The 15,397-nt window shown below is 37.6% G+C and overlaps 1 protein-coding gene across 12 annotated transcripts in view; it reads right to left on the bottom strand.

Annotated features, from left to right (window-relative positions):
- TENM3 (teneurin transmembrane protein 3) overlaps positions 1-15,397 on the bottom strand; it is a 472,906-nt gene that overhangs the window by 318,424 nt on the left and 139,085 nt on the right. For all 12 annotated transcript variants that reach the window (XM_068403619.1, XM_068403624.1, XM_068403637.1 and 9 more), the window contains one exon: positions 4,034-4,336. In XM_068403619.1, coding sequence (XP_068259720.1) covers positions 4,034-4,265 — 232 coding nt within the window. In that variant the 5' untranslated portion in view covers positions 4,266-4,336. The remainder of the gene's footprint in view (positions 1-4,033; positions 4,337-15,397) is intronic.

Here is a 15,397-nt window from a genome sequence, read left to right on the forward strand (position 1 = left end):
ATACCTCTTTGGGTCTTCTATTAGCAAAAAGTGTCCTGCAGCTCAGTTTTTCAATTCACCCAGTTCGCAAACAGTGTTGTGATTATTTTGTATGAAAATATGAACATACGCAAATCTGCAGTGCATCCTGCTACCTGTGCTCGTGGGTCAGCCTCCCGCTCCTGTGCAAAAACTCACTGATGCGATCCATGAATCACTCTATAGGATCACTATACTGTCCTGCAACAACAAAATTCTTTGAAATGGAACAATGACTCCTTAAGAGGTATTGCATATTTAAATAAAACATAGTTTTTGCATGCTTTTATTTTTCTTACTAACTTAATGCACCCGTATAAGAAGTTTTTCAGTTCTTGTGAGTCCAGGTTTGATTCACGATCTCCTTCAAATTATTTTCATATTGTTATATTATTACTTCCAATTACTTTTTCCAAATGCAATTTTAAAAATACTACTTCCTTTCTGTATTTCTACAGTCCTTCCCTCTCACTCCAGTCATGTCACACTTTCAGATATTTTTGCATAGCAGTTTCCTGTGTGCATTCTATCACTTCACACAGCAGTTTAATTTTGTAAACACAGGATTTCTCTCTGTACAACAGAGAAATTCAACTTTGTACAGTCAGCTTTAATCCTGAATTCAGCAAGATACTGGGGCATATTCCAAAATACAAGTATTTAGGTTGCTGAATTCACTTAGAGAAGTTGTACATTTAAATCAGGCTGCTCATTATAGTTGGATACTTCAAAGCATAAGAAAATAGGTGCCTTCTTCCTCCCTAACATATAAACAGAAACAATCATATCATTACACCTTGGAAAGTAAATAGTCTTTCATGGTGCTTCATCCGTTGTCAAGGATGAGATTAGGTGTCTTCTCAAACATGCAGTATAAAATTGAGTATCTAGCTTAAAAATACTTCTAAAGAAAAAAGCTCACGGTCTTCATTTACACGGCTAGGTGCCCAGTTTAATTATTCACAGGCTCACCAATTTTTTTGAATCTTATTTGGGATTAACAAAGTGAAAATAAATAACTAAATTAGAAGTTCTAAAAATAGTAGGCTAAATAATCCTCATCTAAAGAGTGTAAAAACAAAACCAGTCTTGCACAGATGAGGGGGCTTAAGAAGAAGGGAAGGAGACCACAGTAGGTCTTCTCTCTCAGTGATGTTAACTGAAAGCATGTTGCCTAGATGAAGTTACAATTTCCTAAACTGCTCTTCCAGTCTTGTCAACTGGGCTTCAAAATTAACAAGATAATCCCAGCTATATAATAATTTCATGTTCAAATATTTTACTATATGTTTTAAATGTTGTTTTTAGAATTACAACAACATGCATTTTTAGGCTGTTATTTCTATTTATGCAATTAATGTCAAGCAACAGAAATTCAACAGATGAGGAAAAAGAGCCTGTGACTAGAACTGACAATTGGAGAACGTCCTCTCCACAAGTAAAGATCTCCTGGGATAAAGCTACCACTGAACAGGGCACAACTATCTCCCACAGCAGCATCCCTTTCTGAACTCCTATCATGAGATTTTGGGAAGCAGGAAGCACAAAGGCATGTACTGAGACAACTCAGGAAGAAGAGGTGGGAAAGTTCTGATCCATTAGCAGAAAGCTTTGAAGGGCTTTACCCCAAAATATCAGTCAAAAATACACTGATGTTTTTAAATTGTGCCACAGTTGAGAGACTCAAGAAACTCACGTAACTGCTCCAGCAGGTTTCCAGCGGACACTGGAAATTTGATATTGTTATTTTACACAGTCTGGGCAAAAAAAAAAAAAAAGAAATTAAACACTGCTCATGATTAATTCTAAAAATTAATTTCCAATTAAAGGTATTTATTAAAACTTGCCTTTTTTGCTTATAGATTTATTTCCTGTTGATTTAGCAGGCTAGAATGTAATTAGACTGTCAAAGCCACATATCTACACTCTATTTCTAGACAGAAGGGAAAAATAAGTACAGGAAAGCGTGTTTTATATATTATTTAAAAACCTCAGAATGACCTTGAACATCTTTTCAATAAAATGCTTCCGATGACAGAAGCAGTACATTCTCTCAAAGATGAATCAAAGGCACACACTATCTAAGACAGCAAAGCAAGCCCTTTATCACCTGACCCTATCAAACATGCAGGTAGTCCCCAAAGGTGCTAAACCAGCAGACATTAGAGAAAGCCAATAAGCCATACAAAAAGAACTGAAAGGACAGTGAGGAAAATCAAACGGGCAGAGATGACAGTGCTGAGACCACTGAAAGGTGAAGATGACACTACGCATCCCAGACTGCCATTTTAGGCCTACAGACGTGTAATTTATTGCATATTGGGCAATAAGTATCAGCTAAATATTATGTGCTTTTCTGAAGAAAACGAAGAGGAAAAAACCCTCAAGCCCCAGTGCACCATCATACATGATATGCCAGACTACATAACTTCTTCCATTTTGTTACTGCTATTTAAAAAGAATAGTACTCTATTTGGGCAATAGTTTATGAATTCATTAAAAAAATGGTGTCTCTTTTGATATAATTTTGTCACTAGTACTAAGAAAGTGTTTACAGTACAGGTCTTAGAAAACTTCCTCTTGATTTTTCTTGTTAAATAATGAGATCAAGGTGACTAATGACTTAAAAACTAGAAAGTAGTGATGACCTGAAGTTTCAACATATCACAGAAACCAAAAATACACAGCAGAAAGCAGACAGACTACAGTAGCAGCAAGCCTCAGTTACCCGAGCCTAAGAGAAATATTTTTATTTCCCTTGCAAACATTTGTAGGCAAAAAAGTCAACACCATCTGCCCAGCTCTAATTCTAATGTAAAGTTATTCTACTTGGAACAAAGAAAAAACACCAATGGGGAAAATATTTTTTAACATTTCTAAAATTAAAACTAAGGATTTCCTCTCAAGGAGGAAGCTTTCTTTTTCTATCCCTAAATCTATTATTGTTTCCTCATAAAAGAGAAGATAGCTTTATACAGGAGAGACTGAAGTATAGGTTCACACAGCTCTTGGTCTAGCATTACCCTTTTAGATAGCTGAGCTGCAGTACTCCACACATATAGTACCTTTTTTTTTCCCCCTCCTTATATTAAGTAGTTTAGTTGTGGAAATGTAGAAATGCCAATTCCAGAGAATACAATTTTGAATCCAAAAGTGATGCATAAGCGCTTAAACCTAACTGGAGCCGAATACAATCTCCCAGAATCACTGAGGTCCAAAGGGACCTCTTGAGATCACCTAGTCCAAACCCTCTGCTCAAGTACAGCCAGCTACAGCAAGTTGCCCAGGACCATAGCCAGTCAGGTTTTGAGCATCTCCAAGGATATTTAGATCTCTCGTATCTCTCCAGTCTTGGACCCAAAAAATTTAACAGTGAGCTCTAGCAACCTGTTAGCATATGGTTAGATATAAGATATCCACTTAAAAAATCCAACAGACCCAGATGCATTAACTGTGAACTAATTTACCTTACTCAGTGTACAGTGGTCTGTTACTGACCTTGCAAGCTAAAAGATAAATGCACCGAGCTAATGCTTTTTTTGTATGCTCTTCCACACATGTTTCCCCAAACCTGTTCATATGGCTTGGCCTTCTTGAAACAGTTGTATTTGTTTATTTTGGATTCATTGTGAAACTATTTACATTTTACATATATTGTAGTGGCAAACTTTTGGCCAATCTGTTAACGAGTTGAGCTTATGCTGGGGGTCTAGTTTTTACACTGTAAGGCCTGAATAGTTCACATTTGAGTCTACAGTGTTGTCACTGACCTGTTGCCCAATTGGGCTGTTTCCTTAACTTTCCTGTGCATCATATATTATCTATTTCAAAAATGGTACACAATGCTTTCCCATCTTTGTAAAACATTTAGGGAGATACAAGTGAAGTGTACTATGTGTGTAGAGTATCAATAAAACTGACGAAACTGGTATAAATAATATTCTTCCCACAGCAAGAATGCCTTGTTACTTGGTACTAATGAATTATACACTCTGAATTAAAGCATCTTGCCTACCTTGTCTGGTATACTCATCTGCTTCTCTGTGGACCAAGTCTTTTACCCGGTTTCCATACAGCAACCTAGAGGAATCATGATCAAAAGCTTTCAAGGTTTCACTGGAGCTGTAAGACTTCTGCGTAGGCACTCTGCACTCCTCATTTTCTGTGGAAGAATTTGTATAGCGCCGTTCCTTGTCCCGTCTGCTCTTTGTCAAAGAGCAATAAGGCCTATGTTCCTTCACATCCATACTTCATTCCTTCTCTGTGCGCATCAGTCCAGCTTATTTGGAAGTCTTCTCTACATTCAGCTTACATTCACCTATAACAAAATCAGAAAGACAACCGCTGATGTGTTACAATGTTCTCTAATTGCTCTGATTGCTTCATAACCTTCTTGAAGAGAAAGAAAGATGTGATCAACGATGGGTGAGATGCACTTCTGTGATGTTTGCAAGACTTCCCAGAGTTTCACGCACGAGCTACCCTGACCAAAAAAAACTCGCAAATAAATTCTTGTGAATGACAACACAATACTTCTCATTTTTATACAAGAGATTAGAAGATCAAAAGCAGACCGAGAACTGGGGGGAAAAAACATAGCTTTTCAGCTTTAAGAACATGTTACTTGCCTAAAGTCTATCTGAAGGTTAAGTTGTTTTCTCTTTTTCTCAGAAAGATGCACACAAGTGCTGGCAAGTCTGATTTCCTTCTGCTTCTCAGAAACTTCTGTTTTTAACATCTCATTTTTATATACAGACTTCTACAACTTTTTTGTCATTTTTATTCTAAGAAAATTGTTCTCATCAAGAATATACATACATAATTTTACAGCAAGCTACAAGAACATTATAGGTGATATGCAGGAAGACTTCTCCAAGGTAGTATATTCTATATAACTTGTGCTAGAAAGCAAGTAACTATTTGATTTGTAAATTACACTCAGAAATAGTTTTTCCTTCCCTCAAATTTTTAAGGAATATTACAGTAAGAATCTTATTTCTATTACTATTTCTTTTTCTTTACTATTTCATTCCACTTAGTCTTCAAAACAAAGCTTCTCAGTTTCATCTCTTGGGTCCTGCACACTTAACCAAAATATCTACATTTCTGACAGAGTAAGAAATAGTCTGAAAATTTTGCTTTTGTTTTTTAAAGAAGAGTGCAAAAATCAAATAAAGAATATAATTTTTATTTCTAAACAGCTGACAAAACATCTAAAAGAACAACTCAGATGAGTTTAATTCTTTGCAACTGCACCTGTTATTATAACCTTGATATTTCTTGTTTAGCACCTTATGTATTAGGGTTCTCTCCTTTATCTCAAGGAGAACTTTATCCTGGGTGCTCCCTGCAATTTAAAGTACTTAAATACCACAACTGATTATGTAAGGAAGTACTATCAGTCAAGTCCTTTGTCACATAGAATTGAAATGACAGTTTACAGCACACATCACAAAGCAACAGCCAACTCCATTTGCACTCCATTCAGCTAAAACAAGGTTGCTCTAGAACTCTTCACCTATTTCACTTCAAACATTTAATATCAAACTAATTAGTTGTCACTCCTAAAAAAATTTTTAGAGAGTATTTAATTTACTACAGAACTGTAATTCAAGTGTGTGAATGGCAGCCAGTCTTTTATCATTCTGTTTTGAAATCCTCCAGAAAGCTCTTGCATTTCTTGACCTGTGTGAATCTCAATTTAGACTAAAAGACAAAGATACAAAGCCTTCCATTTAAGCAAACTCTCTTCTGCATATACTACCTTTTCAAATATTAAGTGGTTAAAAAGAAATTGAAATCTTTGTACATGATCAGAAAAACTAACGTTTTATAACAGAATAGTTTATTAAATTTATGTCTGCATGCCCATGCAGCAGATCTTTTTAACTTATATGAAACAAACAGATCTTAACATACTTGATGACTAATAAATGCAAGTTCTTTCCATGTAAAAACTATTTGCTAAACATTTTATAAACTATGTTTTATTAACACTAAACTGAATCATGATTTTAAAAATCATTAACAGATACACACAGGTACTCTTTTGCAGTCTGAAGACTTCATGTGGAAGTGTATCTCCCCTTTCATCTAAGTGTTCCAAGACTTTCAAGGGCCACTAATTCCTAATGTCTCTAAATTGTGCCATGGGAAAACTGACATGCACTATTCATCATCAAAGATGAAACAATTTTGATTTTTTTTTCAAGTTTCCAAGCTCCTTTATAATGTAAAAAACAAAACAAAACAAAAAACACCCAAACCCTACTTTGCACAATACTTTATTACTATACCAAGCTAAAATCCTCAAAGATTTAATCTGTGCTGTAGCATGAGGAAGTACTGATCTGCTTCCCACAGAAGTCAATGAATTCAATAAAACTTCAAAAGGCAGCAGTTCTGGATTATCTATTGCCTCTCCAGGCAAAGAACGAAAAGGTTAAAAAAAATACAAGCTGCTTAATAGCACCACATTATGGAGACACTTTAACAGTGATTACACTGCCACAATAATGAAGACTAGTGGATTTTCTATGGGCATTTTTTTGGGAAAAAAAAAATCCTGTAAGATTTAAGAACCTGATCTTTTTGAATCTGGCATTATACAAAATACCTGCTTACCTTCAGTAACCTTTAACTTTAAAAATTAATAGTAGCTCTCAGCAAGTTTTAAGAAATACTTAACATCCTCAGGGTAACGCCTTTAAAATTATTTCATCAGTGAATTAATACATGTATCTGAAAGAAGGAGACAGAATGAAAGCTATCTTAAAGATCTGTCTACAAATAACTGTTCTCTACCATGATCAGAACACAAACAGAAAGAGAGAACACAAACATATTTGCAGAATACAGAAATAGGTATCAGTGTTAACGTTTAAGCAGTAAGCCAGCAACAACAAGTCAAACAAAGGAAGACTTGCAGATGGCTTTACAAGATCTGAACTGTAAGTCTTATTACTGCCGAGGGATGTTTTACAGTCTTGGGACTGTGCAGGACTTACGTGTCCCATCATGAATCCCTTCCCACCACCAACTTTAGAGAAATATTTTTAATTATTGAGAAAAACTTTAAAAAAAAAAAACAACCCCAAACTGTCAGTTACTGCATCTCCTCAGCTCCTTTCTTATAAAGATCACTGTAGTTAAAATATTAACAAATTTTCCCACTCATATCTTCAGATTTAAATGAACCAATGTTGCACAAATTTGAACATATTTCCTTTTTTCTTCTAGTCTGTTTCCTGTAACAGAAAAGCTGCATCCCAGGGGGAGTTATCCGAATGCACTGACTAGCTTTCTTTTACTATGCCTTAGAAGAAGTTCAGATGAAATATTGGTAATGAGAACAATACAAACTCAAGGGAACACAGCAACTAATTTGATGCATGAATATTTTTTTTGACAAATCAGATTACAGTTTTAAACCAAATAAAATTAATTTTTTTTGGTGACATATTACAAAAACACTTGCCTTCATCTGCAAGTAATTTTTGCCCATATGTCAATATTTATGGTCCATGGAATAGCTTCGCTCCAATTAAAGGAAAGAATTTTCATAGCGCAATATTTACAAAGCTATTGAACTACTAACTCACCCACTCAGAAAAGAATGTCAAAACAGCTGTGCTAAACATTGTTACATGTTGTGTTACAATGCTAACGTGAAATGGCCTGCATATACTGAAGAAAATCAAAAAATATTTCACTGGTGCATGCCACTACTTCAAGTTTCTGTCTAACACTCTTCTAAGTATATAAACTGAGGATGCTCATCTGTGTCACTGAGCACTGGGATCTCCCGTGACCTTTTCAGTCATCTGCCCAATGTTACAGGCTCCTGGCTGGATTAAACAGGAGAGTGTACGCTAATCACCAGACTGACATGTCAGCTCCTATATAGTCGTGCCCATCCCATGTGTGTACACAGCTTAGCTGACTGCAGCCACAGTCAGACTGCACTTTCCCTGTGTCACTCCAAATTTTAAAAACAGTTCAAAACCATAAACAAGAGGTGTCCATTTTTAAATTAATACTTACATATTTCTTTTAAACTTAATTTAGAAGGGAAGCAGGAGAACCAGAGAAGCATCTGTTGTACGTGACCAGGTCACTGGGACCACAGAGCTCCTTCCCTTATGTGCCAGGCTACTTTAAAGACCTCTGACATCATTATCCCATTTAGCACAATATTTAATTACGAACTCAGGTAAGGTATGTACAAAAACTAATTAAAACATTTAAACTGTTACCAAAATTCTTTCTTTTACTCTAAGTGCTGTAGAGAGTCCAAGTGTAAATACCAAACAGAGCACAAGGCATATCCATACACAGGTGTCAAAGCTACTGTGGGAGCTTCGATGACTGAAGTCTCAGATACAGACAAAGCTGACTGATGCAGCGGTAGAAGTTTTACAGTGTATTTAAAATTCCCCAGGACGGCCTTTCAGCAGCTCCTCTTAACCACTTATTGCAATGTGAAATAAAGTCACTGTAGTCAAAAGGAAAAAAACAGTTACTTACCTTTTTTGCAATAAGAAAGCCTCAATACTAAAGCCCTACACTGCAATACAGGAAGAGTACAACAGATATAAAATGTAGTCTATATTTTAATTGTCAAGATGTAAATGAGGCTTTAGGGTCACGCTACAGAGTATTATCTAAAACACTCAGCTACAAGTTTAGCATGCCTGTAGGCCTTTTAAACTGTTATGGAAAATTATTGCATTTAATTCAGCAGCTTCAACTCTGAGCTCCCCAAAGAGTTATTACAGTTTGGCAACAGGATGGCAACCTTGCCTAACGTACCCCCCCATCTTTCACTCAGACAATCTTCTTCCAGCATTAAAGCTGGCTCAGCAAACACTAAGGTAACTGATTAAGAAGTCTAAATATACCTCAATATTTTATGCCCTTTGATATTTAAACAGCTACATAGGCACAAAGTAGTAAAAAGGTAAGAAATAAAATATTTGTTACTAAAATAAAGATATAATTGTATAGAAAAGTTTATGTCACTGTTTTTGTCAATTTATGGATCTACTATAGCATGTATTATATTGCCTTTCAATGTGTACAGCCATTTTAGACATCTCAAAACATACAAAGCAAAAATGGAATTAGTTCTGAGAATAAGAGCAGCAATTATTTTAATATATAACAGTGCTGGAATAGAAAAGGTTTCAAAAATGAGCGGATAAAACCTGTAGATTTCTGTTACAGAAGAACAGTAACAGAGTACAAAATTCGGCTTCTTTGGCCTTCCTTATAGCAATCTGCTACTCAGCCTCACGAGGAGTAGGAACAGTAAGGAAAGCAGCGTGTTGCTCAGAGCAGAGCCCATCTTCCCTCCCCAAGGTGTGCAGAACTGAAGCCGGGGAAGGAACTTCCCACAACCTTCCCTCCCAACACCTAAATCTAACAATCTAGGCATTCTTAAGAACGACAGCATTCCCAGTTGCATTCAAAAGCCTGCACTATTATTATTGAATTACTATTTTTTTTTATTACTAATTACTATTATTATGAATTACGAATCATCGATCCTTCCACACTGATCCCTTAATACAAGCACACTCTGAACACTTGCTTGGATTGGGAACAAATTCCTTTCACAATACACTACTACATAAACACAGGTAGTAAAAGAATTGTGATACTTTGGGGAGAAGATGCAGGCTCGAACTTCTGGCTGAAATAAGAGCAGAGGATTCTACAGGCTGCGAGTCAAGACAGTGCCTATTCTCACCATTGACAACAGTTGCTGAAAATAACATCTAAGTAGTGCTGCTGAATAGATACACTAATGCAATTATTTTAATTTAATCATGATTTCCTTTTAATCTGTAATTGTTTATTAATGTAAATATTACATTAGTTACACTAGGTATAGCACTTGCATGCCTTTTAATAGCAAAAGAAGAGAGTAAATTTAGCTGATATATGTAACAAGTAGATTAAAAGGTCTAAGTGAGATATGCAGAAATCAAACAAATTAAGAAAGTCTCCTGTCCACAAAAAATGCTCACAATTCACACAACTAATCACCCATAAAACCTATTACAAACAAATACGAAGAAAAACTCAAAAAGCATAAAAGAGTGATGAAATTTCCACTTCAATGGCTGATAAAGTGAGATATGTCAGAAATCAACTGAGCTGGAAAAATGACACTTTGAAGAGGTGCTTAGAATGATCTGTAGCCACAGTGTGCCATTAGTCAAACTGATGACTCTTAATACATGGATATTTCAGGTCGTCATATCTAGAAACTCGCTTCTTAATATTAAAAGTCTGTCTTCCAGCACAGAAACTAGAGAGGATGCATCTGAAGTCAGCATTCTTAAGGGGGAGTGGAAAACAGATGGCCTGCCAGACAGGCAGTTCACAAACTGAAATTTTAAAAAAGCCTCCTTAAGTCACTAACTAACCCTACATTTTAGAAATAGATTACAAACAAAAGTGGAAAAAAAAAGAAAAAGGAAGGCCAATAAAAATATTGTGTATTCTTCAAGCATTTTTTCTGCATCAGTCAGGGGAACAGAACACTCATATCTGCCATCACTACAGGAGGTAATGTTAATACAAAGTTACTTTACATAGTCTATCTAAAAATCTCAACTTCATTAGAGACAAAATAAACAACAAATAAATGTACTCTATGTTCATTATAAAAGTTTCTTGCAATAAAAGTCAGGAAAATTAGCAAGATAAAGAGTTCTGCCGGGTCCTGGTTAATCATAGAGGTTGATGTTTCTGTAAACAATTTTGCTGCCATTACTTAAAATTGAAACCCTTGAGGAAGGAAAAAAAAAAAAAAAAAAAAAAAGAACACCTCATGCCTTCCCTCATATGGGCAGAAAGAGATGATGCACTCCCCGTAACGATGGGAGCGGAGGGAGTACTTCTCTGGATGGCATTTTCCTGTGAGGGTACAAAGACCGTACAGCAGCATTTGAGATGGTGCTACAGCTATGTCTGCTTGCTGGAAGCCCTCCACACAGCAAGGCTGCAAACCTTCACAAGAGAAAACTGAAAATAGGCATACATTGGCTATGCACGGACATGGCCTGGGGCTGTGCTGGCTATTAAGTTGCCAAGCAGGCCCTGCAGAAAAACACAACTTGCAGGGGAGGAGGGCTAAGACACGGGATAAGCTGCCCTGTGAACAAGAACAGCCTCTTTGGAGGAACTCAGTACAGGGTTACACTGACAATTTCTGTTCCTCCTTGGGAGGAAGCGTTTGCAGGAACTGTCATGAACTGTAATCGAGACGAAATGTCTGACTCTAATTTGGGGGATTTGAATAAGACATGTTTTTTCTTCAAGGGCCGAGAGAGACGAGTGAGAAAGAGAACAGGAAGACCAGAAGTGAAATCATGTGGTATGCTGCTGTAGAGAGAATGAGGGTGATAATTTGTGATGAAAAGATGGAGAGGCAAAGGAAGTTAGGAGAGCAGAAATGCTGCAGTATAAAGAAAAAATGAACACCAAAATGAGCTCAGGACAGAAAGTGGAGGGAGACAGAATAATTAGCACCCACTATGGCAACACTGGGGAGGAGAAGTGATACAGCAAGCCTAGAAAGAGAGAAGAGTCTAACAGGAAAAAATGAGCGGAGGAAGAGAACAAAGAAAACTTCAGAAGGGAGAAGCTTTGTGCCTCATTTGCTTCACAGCAAAGTAATAAACTCTTTGAGAGTCAGCACTGGCTAATTCATTATTCAGCAGCAACTAAAAAGGCCTAAATACTGTCCTCCACTCATTTAGACTTGAAATCCATCCTTTATGCCATCAACTCCTTCCCTTCACTATCTTTTTGACAAGAGTCCCGTCCCCCCCCATCTTCTTACTCAGCCTATTTCAATGGTCTCCTGATTTATGCAAGTATAATTCCTTCTTGAATGGTACCTCCCAAGTTTACTTCTGCACCTCCTCAGAGCTCTTCTGCATAGTCCACTTTTGATCAGGAAAAAAGCCACAGAAATCTAGGGATTTTTAAAACTAAAACAAGTGGGATGGAGAACCTGACATAGGAACAACATGTAAGGAGCCCTGAGCATCAGCAAAGGTGCAACAGTCCCCGAGTCCCCAAGCATAGAGCACAGCACAATGGTTTCTGCATTTGTTTGGAGAACAAAGCTATCAGTATATCAGCCTCACCATCTGAGCAGGCTGTCTATCATTTCACTCCCCCTTCAACAACTCAGAGTTAATTTCAAACAATTTGACAGTAGTGAGGTTTCAAAAATAACACATCTCTCAAGTCACTAGAAGGGAAATGAAGTATATTACATGTGACATGCAAGAGCTGGGCATACAGTCACAGCACAGAGCTGAAATATCATTGTGAAGGTGTCTGGAAATGAAAGGAGGACCTGAGGAAACTGCAGTGAGGATGTCATTGAGGACACGCAGGAGAGGGAAGAAAGACGAGCAAAAGGTAGGTGCTAGAGCTATTGCTCTGGTTGCATGACATGAGATACACATACACCATCAGCCTTGGTTCCCATGTACAACTCCTCATAGTGAAAGCTGAAATTCCACATAAACAGGAGACATTCACAAGAAGATTTTTCTTTTCACAACGAACTGACAGGTAACCAGATTTTTCAGTCCCAGTCACATTATAATTAGGATATTCTTGCAGCCTGGAAACCTGGAGACTTATTAGTGACTCACCTCAATACAGAGGGACTAGTAAGACGTATAAGGCACACCGTCAATTTTTTTATGCTCAAGAACTCTGTTTTGTTCAAACTTATCCCCTTGACCCCCGCCCCTCACTTTCCTTCACAAAACAGCAACAAATCAAAACCACACAGACACAAATAGGAAGAATCCCAAACATGAGGAAAAATCCCCACAGAAACATAAGAAGCACTGTATACTCATCCTATCACAACATTCATTTACCACTCCTAACACCATGGAGTGAAAATTTATTAGCTAATGCCCAGATAACATGCAGTAAAGTACTCTTTAACTTGATTAAGTTTACATTAGCAATCCCTACTACTGTATTTAACTATCCCATCTATTCAGACTGTATCAGCTGTCATGTCTCCCTCTATACTCCCCAGGTTCCTCCTTCCCTCTGTGTACAAGCTGAGTTCTCTTGTCACAACCTCTAATTGTCTCTTCCTTCAGCACTATCCAACATCAGCAGACAGCAAAGGCTAGAGGTTGTTTGCCCTGCTGGATCACTTCCTTTTTGTAATCCCTGTTCTACCTCTCTTTCAAACCATCCTTTTCACAGCATCAGATTTTTAGCCTTACCTTAAAGGTCATACAAAAACGTTTTGTCCTGTAATCACCCCATTCTGCTCTTACCTCCAAGTTTTGTCTCCAATTTCAACAGAACTAAGACTTTGATTAGGGCAAACAAAAGAATAATGCATTTTAAAATAAGTTCTTTGGCTAACTATGCGAGACACAAAATATCCCACGTTACTTAGCAATTTTGTTCAAAGGACCATCTTTCTCTCTGAGAGTGTCCATGCAGCCTTCTCTGGCATGGCCCTAGCTGACTACCAACCAAGATCCTCTCTGGTAACAGTATTTAAAGAACAAAGAATTAACCTTTAATAATGCAAAGCCTCCTTCACGAAGCTGGGGAAGCACCCAAAGAACTACCTCCTGCTGACCTCCTCTTCTGCTGGTGCGTGTTACCTGTAGGTAAGGCACCCAGCTGTGCTTCTACACACTGCCAAATTTCCACCATGGGGATGCAGCAGAGCAATTGCTGGCAGAGCCCAATGACAGCACCTGGTCCACTGTGCTCACGTCTCAGAGGAACCAGTCTCAACTTCTGAAAAATGCTTCATTGCCAGAAGATCCCAATTTTGCAAAAGAAGCACAAGCTTCTACAGTAAGTGTTGAGCAGCTTCACATTATGCCTTTGGAGGAGAGAAAGTTGCTTCTTTAAATTCTTTAAATTCCCACTTAAGATAACACTCGTAACTTCTTAGTACAATCATTGATTAAAAATCCTTCTAACTAAAGTAACAATTCACTTCAGCAACAGATCTGAAGGTGACTTTTAAAGGATGGGCAATTTCTATTCTTCAAAAAAGTCTCTTAATAAAATAAATGGAGAGTTGGACTCCAAACACATAGACAATTACCTATTACTGAATAACAAAAATATTTAACAACAAAATCCTTTTTGATCTGAGTTTGTAGAGAAGCTCCACAGTTCAGTTACACCAGAACTAAACTATACATAGTTGTATTTCTTACCAAGTAAGTTTAGCACGCACAGGTGCAAGACTGAAAGCCAGGAACACTGCAGGCTTCGGCTTATTTACAGGACAAGGAAAGCAGGAGCAGAACAAGGAAGAGAATCTTTCTCACAGTGACCATCAAGATGTGCCTCGGACAAGTCCATATGAACTACCTGGATGAATAAGCTGGTAGTTTAATTTCCATCCTGTTTCAAATATTTCCAATTCCATTTTAATAGGAATCACAGAATGGAAGTATCATTAATTCATTATTTGCATGGCCTTATACCTAATAGGAAACTATTTGTGATTTTTTTACTCTGTGGTTAAGGACACAAATGCCATTCCAGTATAGGCTTTTCCAAGTGTTAACTTTTTCCTGAATTGTCTTGATACTTGTGATATTTTTTGTGGGAAAAGAAAGAGGGCATGAGATGCATTCATGAGAAGACAGGATCTGGAAAGTTTCTTGATCTACACAACGGAGCAGAGGGGCTCAATGTCCGTCTTAAAGTGAAGGACCCTAGAGCATAGTAGGAAGCCTGAGAAGTTCCTTCAACTGCATTAGCTACATTCAGAAGAATTTAAACTTTTAGGAAAATTCTGATCTTTCTCTCCTGCTCCTGAGGGATGGGGCAGGACTGAAGAAATGCAGGCATCAGAAAAGGGAGAAAACACCTGGCACCTGTACATGAACTTGGTGGCATCAAAATCTTGTCTCTGTATTTGCACAGCTGAGGAGCACGCTTAAAAACACACAGTACTGAGAGATCCAGTCCGTACTGTAAAGTTTTGCCAGCATAGTTGAATTTACTAGAAGCCATAGCTAAGCTAGCAAAATTTATTGTGCAGATGCAGCGATGCTGACAGAAGAGTGCACTTTTAAAACCACTGATGTAGATAAGCCCTGAGAGTGGAGCCAGTCTGATGAATATCACAGGCTCTTAACGCATCCAGGTGAAAGGATGAGCACACCCAGCCGGGTGAATGAAGGGGTTCACACGACTCTACTATCATCTCTGGACATACTCATCTTCTGGGGGGGTCTCATTCAGCTGGGAACAATAAATGGGCTACTCCACACCTCCAATTCATGCACAGACTGCCCTGCTGTGCTGCACAGAGCTGCCAGGCAGGATTAGGGATACAATT

The sequence above is a fragment of the Nyctibius grandis genome, chromosome 6, assembly GCF_013368605.1.
Source record: "Nyctibius grandis isolate bNycGra1 chromosome 6, bNycGra1.pri, whole genome shotgun sequence".
NCBI lineage: Eukaryota > Metazoa > Chordata > Aves > Nyctibiiformes > Nyctibiidae > Nyctibius > Nyctibius grandis.